Source organism: Oryctolagus cuniculus, chromosome 19 (assembly GCF_964237555.1).
Source record: "Oryctolagus cuniculus chromosome 19, mOryCun1.1, whole genome shotgun sequence".
In the NCBI taxonomy this organism is placed as follows: Eukaryota; Metazoa; Chordata; class Mammalia; order Lagomorpha; family Leporidae; genus Oryctolagus; species Oryctolagus cuniculus.
In genome coordinates, this window is record NC_091450.1 from 33,384,901 (window position 1) to 33,400,945 (window position 16,045).

General features: G+C 71.7%; 4 protein-coding genes across 28 annotated transcripts in view; 2 read left to right on the forward strand and 2 right to left on the reverse strand.

The window, feature by feature from the left end:
* The first annotated feature begins 104 nt into the window (after positions 1–104).
* Positions 105–3,713, forward strand: SPSB3 (splA/ryanodine receptor domain and SOCS box containing 3). 4 transcript variants are annotated; one of them, XM_051830306.2, is made up of 7 exons: positions 129–375; positions 960–1,097; positions 2,265–2,442; positions 2,520–2,707; positions 2,784–2,886; positions 2,968–3,093; positions 3,169–3,713. In XM_051830306.2, exons 2-7 carry the CDS (start codon positions 972–974, stop codon positions 3,480–3,482), a joined length of 1,035 nt encoding a protein of 344 aa, XP_051686266.2. In that variant the 5' UTR covers positions 129–375; positions 960–971; the 3' UTR covers positions 3,483–3,713. The 4 variants fall into 4 exon arrangements, with proteins under 4 accessions (XP_051686262.2, XP_051686266.2, XP_069920240.1 ...); XM_051830308.2 differs by lacking the exon at positions 129–375 and adding an exon at positions 529–685; XM_051830302.2 differs by having other exon boundaries at positions 105–375; positions 2,520–2,886.
* On the reverse strand, positions 1,867–6,969 carry EME2 (essential meiotic structure-specific endonuclease subunit 2). 3 transcript variants are annotated; one of them, XM_051830295.2, is made up of 8 exons: positions 5,691–6,969; positions 5,431–5,567; positions 5,187–5,279; positions 4,841–4,932; positions 4,610–4,700; positions 4,414–4,529; positions 4,135–4,324; positions 1,867–4,061 (listed from the first exon to the last, which is right to left on the reverse strand). In XM_051830295.2, the coding sequence occupies exons 1-8, from the start codon at positions 6,553–6,555 to the stop codon at positions 3,891–3,893; spliced, it is 1,755 nt and encodes a 584-aa protein (XP_051686255.2). In that variant the 5' UTR covers positions 6,556–6,969; the 3' UTR covers positions 1,867–3,890. The 3 variants fall into 3 exon arrangements, 2 of the variants coding, with proteins under 2 accessions (XP_051686255.2, XP_069920239.1); XR_011384468.1 differs by having other exon boundaries at positions 3,924–4,061; positions 4,135–4,283; XM_070064138.1 differs by lacking the exon at positions 1,867–4,061 and having other exon boundaries at positions 4,143–4,283; positions 4,841–5,279.
* NME3 (NME/NM23 nucleoside diphosphate kinase 3) lies at positions 6,949–8,096 on the forward strand. 2 transcript variants are annotated; one of them, XM_051830345.2, is made up of 5 exons: positions 6,949–7,202; positions 7,268–7,398; positions 7,491–7,592; positions 7,666–7,778; positions 7,862–8,096. In XM_051830345.2, exons 1-5 carry the CDS (start codon positions 7,157–7,159, stop codon positions 7,977–7,979), a joined length of 510 nt encoding a protein of 169 aa, XP_051686305.1. In that variant the 5' UTR covers positions 6,949–7,156; the 3' UTR covers positions 7,980–8,096. The 2 variants fall into 2 exon arrangements, with proteins under 2 accessions (XP_051686305.1, XP_051686308.1); XM_051830348.2 differs by having other exon boundaries at positions 7,000–7,202; positions 7,271–7,398.
* A 1-nt stretch (position 8,097) lies between these two features.
* The window catches only part of MAPK8IP3 (mitogen-activated protein kinase 8 interacting protein 3), a 41,920-nt gene continuing 33,972 nt past the window's right edge, over positions 8,098–16,045 (reverse strand). For 13 of the 19 annotated variants that reach the window (XM_051830286.2, XM_051830278.2, XM_051830275.2 and 10 more), the window contains 20 exons: positions 15,717–15,798; positions 14,509–14,639; positions 14,332–14,388; positions 14,085–14,255; positions 13,507–13,633; positions 13,110–13,205; positions 12,875–13,030; positions 12,396–12,561; positions 11,589–11,771; positions 11,322–11,511; positions 11,090–11,209; positions 10,939–11,019; positions 10,798–10,865; positions 10,565–10,713; positions 10,176–10,347; positions 9,989–10,102; positions 9,843–9,881; positions 9,573–9,752; positions 9,356–9,496; positions 8,098–9,284 (listed from right to left, as the gene is read on the reverse strand). In XM_051830286.2, the coding sequence (XP_051686246.1) occupies positions 9,163–9,284; positions 9,356–9,496; positions 9,573–9,752; positions 9,843–9,881; positions 9,989–10,102; positions 10,176–10,347; positions 10,565–10,713; positions 10,798–10,865; positions 10,939–11,019; positions 11,090–11,209; positions 11,322–11,511; positions 11,589–11,771; positions 12,396–12,561; positions 12,875–13,030; positions 13,110–13,205; positions 13,507–13,633; positions 14,085–14,255; positions 14,332–14,388; positions 14,509–14,639; positions 15,717–15,798 (2,545 nt within the window). In that variant the 3' untranslated portion in view covers positions 8,098–9,162. The remainder of the gene's footprint in view (positions 9,285–9,355; positions 9,497–9,572; positions 9,753–9,842; positions 9,882–9,988; positions 10,103–10,175; positions 10,348–10,564; positions 10,714–10,797; positions 10,866–10,938; positions 11,020–11,089; positions 11,210–11,321; positions 11,512–11,588; positions 11,772–12,395; positions 12,562–12,874; positions 13,031–13,109; positions 13,206–13,506; positions 13,634–14,084; positions 14,256–14,331; positions 14,389–14,508; positions 14,640–15,716; positions 15,799–16,045) is intronic. The other 6 variants (XM_070064136.1, XM_051830281.2, XM_051830280.2 and 3 more) reach the window with 2 other exon arrangements.

Sequence of the window (16,045 nt, forward strand, 5' to 3'; positions counted from 1 at the left end):
CCCGAGGACCCGACGCGCTGCGCGCGCACTTCCGGTTCGGAAGACGTAACGGAAACGGACCTACTTCCGTGTCAAGGCCGGACTCTGGGAAGGCTTGTCTTCCGCGTCCCTCGCCCAATGGCCGTGCGAGGCCTGTCTCGGACCGCTTGAGGGGCGGCCAATGGGGACATTGAACCAGGATTGACAGGTGCGGCAACCTCTCCGCGACAGCTGCGTCCCCAGAGACCCACCCCGCCCTCCAGCAGCGTCGGGCCGGGCGCGCCCGCCTCCGGCCGCCTGGGCCAATGCGGCGCGGGGGTCGGGGGATGTTTACGTCTCGTCGGGAGCGGAAAGTAGGTCAGGGCCGGGCCGGCGGTGTCGGCAGCGCGGCGGCAGGTGAGCGGCGGCGGCGGCGCTGGGGCCCTGCGGGCGGTCGAGGGGCGCTCGGCGCGGCGCGGCCGGGGCCCGCCGGCCCTTTGTCCCTCCCGGGCCGCGGCCGCTCCGCGCGGGGAGGCGCTGTCAGGCCCGCCCTTCTGCCGTCGCGGCCCGGGAGGCTGCCCAGCTGACCACTGACCATTCATTGGCGCGGCGCTGCCCGCGTGCCCCGGACGCCGCGAGAGCCGGCCAGCGAGGCGCACCCGCCCGGGTGGCGTTGTGCCCTGCGCCCCCAGGCCGAGGGCGAGCGCGGACGGGCGGAGGAAGCGGGGTGCGTGGCCGGTGCGCCCTGGGGCGTCGGCGGCCCGGGGGTGCCATTGGCCGCCGCAGAGCGGAGGAGGAGCGCGGGTTTGGGATGCCCGGGGCCCGGCGGGTGGGACCTGCAGATGGGCCGCAGGCGCGGGAGCCATGGGAGTCGGGGCGGCCCTCCTCGCTGTCTGCCCTGGGCTGGCCGGGGCGCTCGGGCGCCGGTGGGAGGTAGGGGCGCGGGGAGCCCCGGGCCGGGGTGCGGCGCGGCCCCTGCTCTGACCCTGTGTCCCTTCCAGGTCCTCTCCGTCATGGCCAGGCGCCCCCGGAGCAGCAGGGCGTGGCGTTTCGTCCTGAGCGCTGCCCGCCGGGATGCGGACGCCCGGGCTGTGGCCCTGGCCGGCGCGGCGGACTGGGGCTACAACTCTGACGGGCAGGTAGGCCCCGGCCGGGCCCGGAAGGTTCTTCTGCCCGGTCCAGGGAAGCGGGGCCTCGGTGGTTCACGCCTCTTGAGTTTGGGGACAGGAGGTGCACCTGCGCGTGCGGCCAGCCCCGACGTAACTGTCCTGAGCTGGCCGGTGCCAGGAGGTCCCCCGTGCGCGTGTGGTGCTGCTGGCCCAGCCGCCTCACTGTCAGGTGCCCTGCCCCGGGCCTCTGGGCCACACTTGGCCACCCGGAGGCCTGGCCCTCATCCTGGCCGTGTACCCGAGGCAGCCTGTGTCACCTGTCCCTGCCCTGCAAGCTCACCACTGAGGGATGCCGGCCGTGCCTGCCAGCCGGGCCACTCGCCGCGGTCACACCTAATGGTGTGGGCGGGCAGAGGCGCTGACCTGTGACCCGGCTCTGGCAGTGGCCTGCCTCACCTCTGGGAGCCCCGCATGCCATGGGGTGCAGTCTGGTCTCCCCAGACAAGCTGACACGCTCTCTCACTGCACACTCCCCGTGGCTTTTCTGGGGGCGGACACCTCCCAAGTGGCTCTCCTCCTGGAGGGACGGCACAGCCCACCCCCAGCCCGCCCAGGGGCGTCCCTGCTGTGTCCTTGGTTGCTCAGCTACTGCGCGGTCCCTGCCAGGCCCCTCCCCGGCAGGAGACGGGGGCAGGAGCAGCAGTGCAGTGCGCTGGGGTGTGGACAGGCCGTGGGGTACAGCTGCCCCCCGTGGGGGTGCGTGAGGAGGGCCAGAGGCTCAGCCAGCAGTGGCGTCGGCTTCGGTGGCGCCTGATGTTTATTCCGAAAGCAGTAGGAGCCAGGGGTGGGCCAGGGTCTGCCTGGCTGCCGTGCAGGGGAGGGGGCTTGGCCGACCCCCAGGAGGGCGTGGGTCACTGCCAGGACCCTGGAGGTGGCCGCTCGGTCTCAGCATTCCTCCACAGGCGCGCTCTGTGATGGGCCTGCACCCCAGGGCGGGCTCGGGGTCCACCCCCTGACCGAGCGGACTGCCGGCTGGGCCAGCCCTGCTCTCCCGTCCCATGCACGGCTCACACGGCCTCACGTGGGCTCGGGGTCCTCCAGCCGGGTCCAGCAAGGGGGGTCGACAGGTGGCGGTGGCCCATCCTTGGTGGGCGGCAGCCGGTGGGGCCCAGGGGAACGGCTTCCTCTTCCTCCCAGCACAGCGATTCCGACTCTGACCTGGAGTACGCGGCCCTGCCGCCCGCCATCCCCAGTGCCGTGCCCGTGACCGGGGAGTCCTTCTGTGACTGCGACGGCCAGAGCGAGGCCGCCCCCCGCAGCAGCCCGCACGGCGCACACCGCAGCGAGGACTGCCGCTGCGGGGAGGACGCGGAGCGTGAGAGCCGGGGCGGACGGCCCGGGGGGCGGGTCAGGCCCGGGGGCCGCCCCAGCTCGGCCTCTCTGCCCTCGCAGACTTCGACTGGGTCTGGGACGACCTGAACAAGTCCTCGGCCACCTTGCTGAGCTGTGACAACCGCAAAGTCAGCTTCCACACGGAGTACAGCTGCGGCACCGCGGCCATCCGGGGCACCAAGGAGCTGGGCGAGGGCCAGCACTTCTGGGAGATCAAGATGACGTCGCCCGTGTACGGCACCGACATGGTAAGCCGCTGCTGGCGCTGGGGCGCGGGCGGGGGGCCCGGCCCTGGCGCCTTCTGCCCAGCCCCGCCTCGCCTAGATGGTGGGCATTGGGACGTCGGACGTGGACCTGGACAAGTACCACCACACGTTCTGCAGTCTGCTGGGGCGGGACGAGGACAGCTGGGGCCTGTCCTACACAGGTGAGCTGCCCGCGGCGCGGCGGGGTGGGGCGGGGCGGCAGAGGCCCTCGGCTCACGGCTCGCCCGCCCGCCCGCCCGCAGGGCTCCTGCACCACAAGGGCGACAAGACCAGCTTCTCCTCCCGGTTCGGCCAGGGCTCCATCATCGGCGTGCACCTGGACGCCTGGCACGGCACGCTCACCTTCTTCAAGAACAGGAAGTGCATAGGTAAGGCGCACGGGCCCGCACTTCCTCCCGGCCCTAACCGAAGCGGGCCCGGACTCAGCACCGCGTCCCCCGCAGGGGTGGCCGCCACCAAGCTGCGGAACAGGAAGTTCTTCCCGATGGTGTGCTCCACGGCGGCGCGGAGCAGCATGAAGGTGATCCGCTCCTGCGCCAGCGCCACCTCCCTGCAGTACCTGTGCTGCTTCCGCCTGCGCCAGCTGCGGCCGCACTCGGGCGACACCCTGGAGGGCCTGCCGCTGCCGCCCGGCCTCAAGCAGGTGCTGCACAACAAGCTGGGCTGGGTGCTCCGCATGAACTGCAGCCACCGCACGCCCCCGGCGCCCTCGGCCGCGCCCGCCGGCTGCCAGAGGAAGCGCTGCCGGCGGACCTGACTCGCTCTGCGCCTGCACTGGGGGAGCACCGGGTCCCATTTCTCGCCCCGCACCGGGTCAGCAGAGGGCCTGGCCCCGCTCACCTGAGGCCAGGACAGTCCCTCCTGTAGGGGCCAGCCCCGCCCTCAGCCACACCCACGCAGGCGTGGACCTGGGCAGCTGCCGAAGCCCACGGCCCCTCTGCTCTCCCTGCGTGCTCGGCTGTTCCTGCAATAAACAGGTTGTGTCTCACACTGCCTGCACCAGCTCCAGGCCGGGGCGGTGTCCTCCCCCGTCCCTCCAGCTCGGTGTCCTCCCCCGTCCCTCCAGCTCCTGCACGTCCCGGCTGGGGCACAGGGGCCCCACAGCGCCTTCTCTGCCTGCGTGCGGGAGGCAGGGAGGCAGGGAGGCTCCTGGGCTGTGGGGTGGTCAGGAGCCCAGGTCCAGCAGGAGGTCAGGGTTGGCGGTGCTCAGGAAGAGGCAGAGCCGGCGGGAGAGGTCAGGCCCCACCTTGCGAGGCCGAGCGTGCCTGCTGGCCCTCACGGGGAGGTCCGCCAGGAGGCCCAGGCGCTCCCGCTCCGTGCTGCAGGCGGCCAGTGCCTAGGGGAGCAGGCCCGAGCATGAGCGGCTGCGCTCCGTGACCTGGTCCCCGCGCCTGGACCGGGAGGCGTACCTGCTGCAGGAGTCGTGGAGAGGGGAAGGCGGTGACGATGGAGCCGGCCACGGCGGGGCTGACCCGGTTAAACTGCATGATCTGCCGCTGCCAGGCCTCCCGAAGCCCACGGCCATCCCTGGTTACCCGCACACCTGCGGCCCAGCGCCCTGCCGTGCAGAAGGAAAAGGCCTGGGACTCCCGGTGCTGCCTGCGGAGGGAACGGGAGGCCTTCCCCACCTCGCCAGCGGCAGCTGCCCTGCAGCGCCCTCCGGCCGGGGGGGGGGGGGGGGTGCGCACTTGAACGGGCGCTGGGCCAGCGCTCTGGTGAGGGCGCACACGTGCTGACTCAGCTCCTGCCACGAGGCCACCAGCAGCACGTCCATGTCCGCCCAGAGCTGGAGGAGGACCAGGGCCTGGGAGGATGGAGCACAGCGTGTGTGGACCACGGGCCTTCCACAGGGGCCTGGCTGGCCTCCGAGGGCGGCCACCTCACCTCCTGCACCTCAGGCCTGCCGACGGGCACTCCACCGCGGGCCTCTGGACTCCTGGGTGACTGTGTCCCCCGTGCACTGGGCTGGCTGGACCTGGGCAGGGGTAACTCCCTCGGTCCCCCAGAGCGAAGCCCTCGCTCAAGGGGAGCTCACTGGCTCTCCTGCAGGGGGCCCCACCAGCACCCCGACCTCGCCATCCCACCCCCAACCCTAAGAGCGGGGGTGAGCAGTACCACAGGTAGGCGTCCAGTCCCACGACGGCCAGGTGGGGGCGGGAGGGGCTCTCGGGGGAGACCCAGGGCACTGAGCAGATGGGGCCGGAGGCCTGAAGGGGAGAAACTGCACCCCGTTTGCCGGCAGGTCAAGGGCCGGGGTGCACGCAAGGGCAAGCTTTTGAGAACAGTGGCTCTGCTTTCCTGGAGACAGTGCCCAGGGTGTGCCCCCGACCCCGCCAGAACTGACCGGCTCCCCCAAGTCCCTGGTGCACTCCTCCAAGCTCAGGCCCCAGGGCCCTCCTGCCCTGCGAGCCACACCGGACTCTGCCGCACCCAGACCCTGTCCAGCTCCGTCCCGCTGCACCTGAGCCAGCCGGGCCGCGCCCTGCAGAAACTCCTCGGGCTCCAGCAGCAGCAGCGACAGCAGCTCCGGCTCCTCTCGCTCCTCAGGAGGGGCCTGCGGGGACAGCGGGACGCGCCGCCGCTCTCGCCCGGCCCAGGGTCCGCCGCCGGGAGAGGGCAGCCCGGGTCTTCGGGCAGCGGCGGGGCGCGAGCTCCCCCCCAGCACCACCACTCCTCGGGACACGCAGTCCGCCGTGGGCACTCACGCTGCGGGGGCAGGGGTCGGGGGTCCCCCAGCTCCAACACAGGCTCCGCGGACGGCGCTGGGGCTCGATGCGGCACTGACAGCCCAGGGCGCCGAGCGCCTGCAGCAGGACGTCCGCGCCAGCGTCCTCCAGGATGGCTGGGGCCGCGAGGGGCACGACTCAGCCGCTCTGCGTTCCCGAGGCTCCTGCCTCCCCCACCCAGGACCACCGCCCGCGGCGCAGAGCCCCGCCAAGCCCGGGCCGCGCCCCTCGCCCCGCACCTGGGTCTACGCCCACCGCGAGGCGCTTCAGGGCCCGCTCCGGCCGCAGCGCCTCGGCCGCCGGCCCCTGGGTCCCCGCGCCGGCCGCCGCCCCGGAGGGGCCCTCGGCGTCCGAGTCCGAGATCTCCCAGGTCGGCGGCCTGCGGCGCGCGCCCAGCGCGCGCCCGCACCCCGCTCTCGCCATGGGCGGCCCGGCCTCTCCTCCGCTTCCGGCGCGCGCGCCCGCTCGCTTCCGGCGCGCCCTCGCTCCGCGCAGCCGCGGCAGCTTCCGGCCGGGTGCCCGGGGCCGCGCGGCGGGACCATGGCGCGCAAGAAGGTTCGGCCGCGGCTGATCGCGGAGCTGGCCCGCCGCGTGCGCGCCCTGCGGGAGCAGCGAGAGCAGCCGCGGGACTCGCAGCGCTACGCCCTGGACTACGAGACCCTGACGCGGCCGCACTCGGGCCGCCGCCTGCCCGTGCGCGCCTGGGCCGACGCGCGCCGCGAGAGCCGCCTGCTGCAGCTGCTCGGCTGCCTGCCGCGCTTCGGCCTGGGCCGCTTGGTCACGCGCAAGTCCTGGCTGTGGCAGCACGACGAGCCGTGCTACTGGAGGCTCACGCGCGTGCGGCCCGACTACACGGCGCAGGTGCGTGCCCCCGCCGGCGCCGCGGGGCTCGGGGCGCAGGCGCGGCCCAGCTGACCCGAGCCGCTTGCTTTGCAGAACTTGGACCACGGCAAGGCCTGGGGCGTCCTGACCTTCAAGGGTAAGGCCGGCCGCGCGGCGGGGGACGCGGACAGGGGCGCGGGGAGCCGAGGAGCGGGCGCTGAGCCCCGCCTTTGCCTCCGCAGGGAAGACGGAAGGCGAGGAGCGCGAGATTCCCCAGGTCATGTACCACGACTGGCGGCTGGTGCCCAAGCACGAAGAGGCGGCCTTCGCGGCGAACGTGCCGGGGCCCGCGGACGCCCCACGGTCTGTGCCCTACCCGCCGCTCCTGCGGGCCATGATTCTGGCCCAGCGGCGCAAGAGCGGGGACCCCAGCCTCGAGGAGCCAGTGCTGAACTTGGAGAGGGTCCGTGTGGACCCCTGGGACTACCCTGCCAGGCTGAAGGCGAAGGGACAGCCCAAGGGCACCCCTGTCTGAATTCCCGGAACCTGCGGGTCTCGGAACACGGTCTGCGTGTGAGGGCAGGGCCAGGACTCGCACTGCCCGCAGGCTTCCTCCGCCCGCCCCCGCCCTTATTGTGGCCAGAAATAAAGGCCAGCCGCATCTCCTGGGTGTGGTTTCTTTGCGTCTAAGGCTGCGGGAGGGAAGGGCCACGGGAGGCGTGTCGCCAGCCCCGTCCGTGGGTTCCCGGGGTACGCGCAGCAGCCCCAAGTCCGGAGCGGAACCTGCGCGCAGCCGGGGTCCCTTTAAGCGCAGGCCCCGCCCCGGGCGCCGCAGGCTCCGCGCCTCCCGCCCCGCAGGCTTCGCGCCGCCGCCGCCGCCATCATGATCTGCGTGGTGCTGGCCCTCTTCGCGCACCTCTTCCCGGCAGGTGAGTGGCTGGGCGCGCGGGGCGGCCTGGGCAGCTCCGGGCCGGCCTGACGCCCGGCTCTGCAGCAGGCACCGGCGCGCACGAGCGCACCTTCCTGGCCGTGAAGCCGGACGGCGTGCAGCGGCGGCTGGTGGGCGAGGTGGTGCGGCGGTTCGAGAGGAAGGGCTTCAAGCTGGTGGCGCTGAAGCTGGTGCAGGTGGGGCGGGCGCGCGTGCGGGGCCGGGGGGGCGCGGGGCGGCGCTGGCCCGGGCCCCGGCGCAGGCGCAGGCGGTCCGCACTCCTCCGCAGGCGTCCGAGGAGCTGCTGCGCCAGCACTATGCCGAGCTGCGCGGGCGCCCCTTCTTCAGCCGCCTGGTCAAGTACATGAGCTCGGGACCCGTGGTGGCCATGGTAAGTACCCCGCCGGGCAGGCGGACGCGGGAGCCCGCGGCGCGGTGACCAGCCGGCCGCTCCGCCTGCGCAGGTGTGGCAGGGGCTGGACGTGGTGCGCGTCTCTCGGGCACTCATTGGGGCCACGGACCCGGCAGACGCCCTGCCCGGCACCATCCGCGGCGACTTTTGCATCGAAGTCGGCAAGTAAGGCCCGCCCGGGGTCGGTGCTGCCCGAGCCCTCCTCCCCGCATCGCCCCTGCCCGCGCTCAGCCGGCCTCTCCGCGCAGGAACGTGATCCACGGCAGCGACTCGGTGGAGAGCGCACGCCGCGAAATCGCACTGTGGTTCCGGGCGGACGAGCTCCTGTGCTGGGAGGACAGCGCCGGGCACTGGCTGTACGAGTAGCCGCCCCGCCCCGCCCCGCGGCCGCAGCTCCTCGTCCCAGCCTGGCGTGGCGGGTTGGTTGGTTGGTTGGTTTTGCAATAAACTGAAGGCGACTGTGCACACTGATTCGGACCGGGACGACGCGGAAACGTTGCTTTATTACACAGAGCAGATACGGGGTTCACTTGCAGGGCCAAAGCCGCGGGAGGGTGGTCTGGCGGCCCCTCCCCCGAGCTGCCCCGCCCACTGACCCCAAGTCACGGCTGGGTCCCGTGGGGACAGACAGGGACTTGACGGACATCACAGTGGAGAGGTGGCTGGGCCGCGGGGAGAAGCCTGCTGGGGGACGTGGCTGCGGCCGAGGCCAGCTGGGCTGGTGGGCAGCTGCCCGAGGTGTGTGCTTCTCTGGTGGGGGGCGGCCCCGATCAGTGCCTCAGAGCAGGGTAAGGTCTGGGCCCCCGGGGCAGCAAGGCCTGGCCATGCAGGGGCAGTCCTGGGCCGATGCCCACCCCTCCCCCCACTCGCATGCGCAGTCTGGCGGCCTGGGCCGTGGCCTCCCGTCCTCTCCCCCTGCGCAGCCGCAGCGGGCAGCGCTAGGCACTTAGCGCGTCTGGAGCACACCTATCTCCATCAACCTGAGGCCAGGGCCCCGCCCGGCAGCCTGAGAAACCCCCCCTGGGGGCTCCTCCACGGCCTGGGGTGGGGGAGGGGCTGTCCATGTGGGCAGCTGTGGGTTCCAAGAGGAGGGGCCTCTGGTCTGTGTCCTCAAGCAGCTGCTCAGGGGGCCTGGCTGGAGCCCGGGGGCTGCGGGAAGCTTGGTGGGGGGGAGCCCCGGAGCTGCCCGAGCCCCCCCTCCGGTGAAGGCTAGTGCTGGCCCGTTTCCCTGAAGGGCAGCGAGGGCCTGGAAGGTCGGGGGCCACACCCCCACGGGCAGCATGCAAAGGCAAGTGGGGCCCCTGCTCCCTGATCTGGGGGTGCCAGAAAGGAGAGCCCCGGCCAGGGCCTCCTGCAGGGGCTGTCTGCAGCCGGCGCGGGCCCCCTACCCTTGGGCCAGGTGTTGGGGAAGGGTCCTCCCTCCCAGCTGGCCTGCGCCACCCCGCGCCCTGCCGGCCAGGGCCCGGGCCGCAGGTAAAGCTGCAGGTTGAGAGGTGGGAGCGGGCGCTGGGCGGGTGGGGTCCTATGTACAGGGGCCGGGGCGGCAGCCTCACTCCGGGCTGTAGGACACCTGCCACACGATGATGTGGCTGCGCTCGGCCTTGGACAGCACGGGCTTCACCTGGCCCACGTCCCCGGCACCCTCCTCCGTCTCGTCGTCCTCTCCGTCCCCTGGGGAGAGAGCCGCGGCCGTGAGGGGCGCCCGCTGCCCGGGCCGAGCGCCGCGGCCGGCACCCACTCACCGATGCGGAAGTCGATGTAGCCTTCGCCGCCGCTCAGCACCAGCACGTTCCGGAGCCTCTGGCCCTCGGCGTCGGCGGCCGGCCCGGGGCTCTCGGACGGGCTGTCCAGCACGCTGCCGTTGAGGGTGGCCAGCACGTTGCCTGTCGGGCAGAGGCAGCTCAGGACGGGGCCTCCGAGCGGGCGGCAGCGGTGACCCGCAGGAGGGCCGGCCCTCACCTGGCACGGAGACGAAGAACTTGACGGCGTCGCGGTGCCCGTGGAAGCAGAGCTGGGCCTGGGCCATGGAGCAGTAGGGGATGAAGCTGCTGGCGGACTTGTCGCCGCTGTCGTCCCCGTACACGTGGATGACGCCTCCGGGGCGGGCCCCCTCCCCAGAGGTGGGGGACGTCTTGTTGGCTGAGACAGAGGAGCCAGAGGGGCTGAGCCGGCCGGCGGGAGCACGGACGCCGCAGCCGCTCGGGGCCGGGGTGGGCGCCCTGCACTTACCTCGGAGCCCCAGGAGCTGGCCTCGGTGCAGGACCACAGCTGGGCAGGGAGGCAGAAGGGGGAGGAGAGGCCATCAGGAGCCAGGTCGCGGAGCCCCACCCTGGGCAGGAGCCCGCGCAGGCCCGGGGCAGGCGGGGGTCACTCACTCTCCGTCAGGGGGATGGAGATGACGACTCCGTTGCCAGTGCCCACCCAGAGGCGGTTGCCGGCAATGAGCAAGGCCGTGATGCGCACGAAAGAGAAGCCCAGCTTGCCGGTGCCTGTGGGGGGAGTGGTCAGTGTGTGTGCCGGGGCTGGGGCCCCCACGCTGCCCCACCCAGCACAGCCCCTCACCCAGCATCTTGCTGACGTAGGGCTCGATGTCCACGTCCTGCAGGTGCTGGTGGGTGTGGGCGTGGTACAGCCGCAGCGTGGAGTCCAGGCGGATCGACACCCACACCCCGTCGCCAATCCACGCCAGCTGCCGCACCTGGCTCTCCCGCCGTGGGTGGGCGTCGAATGACTTCTGCGGGGTGGTGGAGGCTGGTCATGGAGTGGGAGGGACCGGAAGGGGCGGGGAACCTGGAACTGCCTGTCGCAGCCTCGGGGTCACGCTGCCAGGGGGCCGCCCCCAAGCCCCCACCCAGCACCTGCCTGGCTCACGGAGGGCCAGGCCCCTGGGGGAGGCCAAGGGGCAGGGGCGGGGCCTGCACATGACCTGCGGCAGAGCTGCCCGGCCTCACCTCCACCTGCATGGTCTTGGGCTGGATGACGTGCACCTTGTTCTTGTAGCCACACCACACACGGTCGTACACGACGGCCATGCAGCGGATGGAGTGGTGCGGGTGGCCCAGGTCCATCAGGTGGTAGTTGCTCAGGTCCCACTGGCCATCTGCAGAGAGCCCGCGACAGCCGCTCAGCCTGGCGGGGCCCGCACACCACCCCTACGCACGCCAGGCTGAGCGGCCAGGCTTACCCTCGCCACGGTGGAAGATGGCCAGAGTTCCATCCGCCAGGGCCACGAGCACTCGGCCTTTGACATGCCTGCAACGGGAGGGGGGCTCAGGCTGAGCGAGGACCCCTCCCGACCCCCCGCCCCCAACTCGGGGTCACGTACACCAGGCTGAGCACGGAGTCCTTCAGCTTGATGGAGTGCAGACACTTCTTCCAGTTGGCCACGGCCGAGTGCACATAGAGCCTGTGGGAGGAGCGGGCGGTGGGCCAGAGGCTCCCCGCCCCTCTGCCCCCACCCCCTCCGCACCACCTACCAGCCATTCTGGGCTCCCAGCCACATGGTGGGCGCGGCGCTGCTGCTGGCCCCCGCAGGGTCCCCACTGGGCTCCGGCTCCGGCTGAGCAACGCTCCCGTCCGGCTCTGGGCCATTCTCACTGTGGGAGGGACGATGGCCACAGGTGGCCCTCGGAGCACGCGCCTGCCCTGGGATCCCCAGGCCCTGCCCGCCGTGGCCAGCCTCCCTCTGCTCCTGTCCGGAGGGCCCACCTGTCAGGTTGGGTGCTTGCGGACGGGGTTGGGGCTGGGTCGGTGAAGACGTGCTCCGTGAGGGTCCCGGGCCGCACAGCAGCCGCCTCTGGCGCGCTGGGCCCGGGGTCTGGCACCTCTGTGGCTTCCGTGGCTTCCTCTGTGGACTGCGAAGGGTTGGCCTTCCCGTTGGCGACGGCAGCCACTTCTCCTGTGGGAGGAGGGGTGAGCTTGGGCTGGGCAGAGACAGCGACGAGGGCCAGAGAGCCCGAGGCACCCAGCACTCACCCTGCCCCTTGTCCAGCACGGGGGTGTCCCCTCGGGAGGAGCAGCTGCTGCGTGGCACGGTGCAGCGGGTGGCGCAGCCCACCAGGGTGATGCCGGCCAGCACGCCGTCGGCACCAGAGTCCTCGGGGTTCATCTCGCTGTCCAGGAACATCTCCCCCGGAGGGTAGTCGCTGTCGCTGGCAGCTGGGGGCAGGGGGAGTCACAGCCCTGTGAGCCCCCGCGGAGGCCACACCCAGAGCTCACGAACCTGGGGCTGCAGGGTCTTAGTCCACCTGAACGAGGATGGACTGGGTCCCTGCATGGGGCCACCTGCTCAGGCCAGCCACCTGCTCCCTCCCAGCTGGACTCTGGCTGTCCACTCAGAGCTGCCCAGCTCCATGGCACTGCCTGAAGCCCTGTGGGACGTCTTCCTGGAGCCTGGGCGCCAGTGAGCCGTGGGCCCTGGGATGAGCCTGCTGTCTATCAGGAGGAAAGCCCCGCCCCTCCTCGGCCCCTCTGCCAGCCTCTACCATGTGTGGACGTGTTGCAGGGGGAGGTTTCGCATCAGCATGAGCCTTTGGAGTGGTTTTAGCTGTGGTCCGTGCCGTGGCCCACCCACCTTTCGCTGATGGATCAGACGGGGCCTCTTCCACGTTAGCACGGCACAGGAAGTGCCACCAGTGAGCTTCCTGGACACGTGGCCCAGGTCTCTCTTCTGCATGGCCACCTCCCCCATCCACAGGGTGGGAGCAGGGTGCTCTGTGGCAGGCTCCCCCCCGACGGCGCAGCCACCTCCCTAGGGCAGCGGTCCGGCACAGCGCGGCTCACCGGGGATGCTGGAGACGCACAGCACGTGCGCGTTGCAGACGGTGAACTGGTCCACCACAGTGCCCGGCTGGTTGGCGTCGATGATCACCACCTTGCTGGTGGTCAGGGTGCTGGTGAGGATCCACACCCTGCTGGACGTGGCGTCTGCTTCCTGGAGCTCCTTTGCCTGCGTCAGACAGTGACAGGAGGTCACGGGGTCTCCCCCCGACAGCGGTGCTCTCCAGGCACAGCCTCATCCACGGAGGGAAACGGCAGACTCCGAGCCCCTCTCTGCCCCTGCACAGGGGACAGCCCGCCAGCCCGGACTTCGCAGCCCCGGAGGCCGCAGTGGGAAGGCCCCCATGGCTCCAAGGGCGGACCCCAACCAGCACCCCTTGCTCCTGGGTGCCCAGGGCAGAAGGACCGTGTCCCTGAGCCACGGGTGCCTTCCCCACTGTCCCATGTCTGCCACTCCCCACCAGCCCTGTGGCCGCACTGACCTTCTTCTCCGGAGATGTGTGGTTGCTCTTGGGCTCGCCTTCCGCCTCCCGATCGCAGGTCAGAGGGTCACGGCCTGGTGTGGGTTTGACCCCGTTCCCAGGGTCCTCCTCGCTGGGCTTCCAGCCGTTCAGGCTGACGCCCGCGGCACACCACAGCTGCAAGGACAGGGCGTGGGTCCTTCTGCCGGCCGGCCCGGGCTGCAGGACCAGCAGCCCACCCTGCTCTTGGGCTCACCTTCATGGTGGGGTCCTTCTCCACCAGGGGCCGACAGTACACAGGCACAGGCACGTTCTTCATCCGCGTGTCCTCCTGGCCGCCACTGGGGCTCAGCTGCAAGGAGGCGCGCAGCGCTGTGGCCCCGCCCCCGCCCCGCCCCCGCCCCGCCCCGAGCCGAGCCCACCAGCCCAGGCACGCAGCGCTCTGGCCCCGCCCCGGCCCCCACCTGCTTGTACTTGGCCAGCAGACTCCAGCCCAGGCACGCAGCGCTCTGGCCCCGCCCCAGCCCCGCCCCCGCCCCGCCCCGAGCCCGCCAGCCCGCACCTGCATGTGCTTGGCCGGCAGACTCCAGCCCAGGCACGCAGCGCTCTGGCCCCGCCCCGGCCCCGCCCCAGCCGAGCCCGCCGGCCCACACCTGCTTGTACTTGGCCGGCAGACTCCAGCCGCAGGCCTGCAGCCGCCCATCGTCATTGCGCACATGCTCGCGCACCTGGCGGTACTGCTCCCGCTTCTGCTCCCGCCGAGCCGAGGACGTGCAGTCGCTGGGTGGGGAGACAGTCGTGAGCCTTGGTCCCGGGCCCCAAGGTGCCAGCCTGGGCCTGTCCTCCCTGTCTCCAGCCATCAGGCACCTGTCTGACTGGGGCCGACCCTCCCCAGCACGGACTGTGGCCCTGGTCTAGAGGCCTCGTCCAGCACCCACGGCCTCACTGGCAGGACCCGCAGGTGGCGAAGTGCTCTTCGGGGCGGGGACAGGATGGGAGAGGGAGGGCCGCCACGAGCCGGCCCGGCCCCCTGGGTCCAAGAGAGGCCTGGGTGTGGGTGTGGCCTCAGCCGGGTAGGTAACACTCTGGAGCAGAAGTAGCCACTGCTCACTGACGCCCTGCCCGGCGACCATGGATGGCCCAGGGCAGTGAGGTGGGGCCCTGCCCCCAGTCCTGCGTCAGGGCCTGGGACACAGCAGCAGGGGCGGCGGCGGAGGCCGAGGGCACTCACTCGTCCGGGAAGAACTCCAGGGGCCGGCTGCCCGCTGCGATCGGGCACATGGCATGGCCGCGGCGCTGGCTGAAGCCGGCTGCGGTGGGGGACTTGTAGTGGATGTTCACAGACGGGTAAGACCGCTTGGCCGGTGGGGGGCTGGAGGAGGAGCTGAAGAGGCGGCTGAAGCTGCGGCAGACACAGGAAGGTGAGGGCGGGCGCCGGCCAGGACCCCCGCCCGCCCCCGCGCCTGTCCCCAGCTCACAACTGCCAGATGGTGGACTTCTTCTTCTCCTGGACGGAGGGGTGTTCGCGGGATGCTCTGTGGGAAGGACAGGCAGGGCGCTCGCTGTGGCCCCAGCTCCCAGGTCCTCCCAGAGTGCAGACCGGCCCACGATCCCGCGTGGCCACAGCTGTGTGCACGCGCAGCGGTGGAGCCCACCTGATCATCTCTGTCCACCGCACGGCCTCCTGCAGCTCCATCAGCCGCTCCTTGTACTGGTTCCGCTCCATGAGCACGCGGGCCATCTCCACACGCGTGAAGCGGCGGCGCTGGGCCATGGGGATTTTGTCCTGCAGGGGGGACAAGAGCCACACTTCAACCACGCCACACAGGCCAGTGGGTCGAGGCAGCTGCCCCAGGTGCCTGCTGGCTGGGGGCGCGACCTCCCAGTGGGGAGCCGTGTGGACCCTGCAGTCTTGCACATGGTGGAAGCCGTGGGCAAGGGCGCCCTTGAGGCCTCCCAGACGCCCCAGGGGAGGCACCGCTGAGAGGAGAGGGGCCTTGGGGGCTGCAGCCCGTTGGCACTCTGGGCTACACCCGCGTTGTAGCAGGGCCAGCGATGCCAGGAAGTAGGGGCGTCCAGGGGATGTGGGCACCCTGCACCCAGCACCACGCACACAGGTGCACAGCCACCTTCAGGCCTGGAACACGGGGGCTGAGCCCGCTCCACGTGGGGGACTCCGGGGAGTGCCACCGTGCACCCCCGCTTTCCCTCTGCGTTATCTGGACACACGGGCTGCCTGGGAGGCTGGAAGCAATGGCTACAGCCGCCCTCCCCCTCACCACGGACCCCAGTGATGAGCTGCTGAGTGCTGGGGTGAGTGCGCCTCAAGGAACAAGGCCGCTGGCTCTGCCCGGGCCGCTGTTCTGAGGGACCCCAGGTGGGGGGGGGCTCCCAGGACTAACGCTGCTCCTCAGGCTGAAGGGCGAGGACAGAGGGTGGCTGCTGTGTCCAGCAGCCCTCCTCTTCCACTCGGGGCACACAGAGCTCTCCACGAGGGCCTGGGTACGGAGAGGGCCAGATGTGGCTCCATGGTGTCATGGGGCAGTGCACTCTCCCTGCTCCAACCCCCTGGGCATTGCGGGACATAGCAGCCCCCACCCTGTGCCCAAGTCATGGGGACACACCAGCCCTGTCCCCCGCCCTCCCACCCCATGCCCTGGGTCATGGGACACACCAGCCCCGCCCCCAGGAAGAGTGGAGAGGAGCAGCCACACCCCCCACGCCCCCACCCCGCCCCCAGTAAGAGTGGAGAGGAGCAGCCCCGCCCCCACGCCCCTGCCCCGCCCCCAGGAAGAGTGGAGAGGAGCAGCCACGCCCCCCACGCCCCCACCCTGCCCCCAGGAAGAGTGGAGAGGAGCAGTACCAATTCCGCACAGAGATAGCTGCTTACATCCTCCACCTCCTCTTTGGGCTCACGGCGGGCAGTAATGGCCTCTGACTTCACCCTGCAGGAGGACAGAAACAGGCCACAGTGAGCGCCCCACGGGGTCTCGGGAATGCCCGAGCCCAGGACAGTGGCTGGCCCAGTGGCTTTGTCTGGGCCTCTGCACAGAGCTCAGGGCACTCCCGACAAGGACGTGCAGTGGCCACTTTCCTGGGGACAGATGGCCACATCCCTCGGCCTCCCACGTGCCCTGGAGCCTGGACATCCTCCCCAGCTGCTCCAGTCTGGGGCTGAGGGAGGGGCGGCTC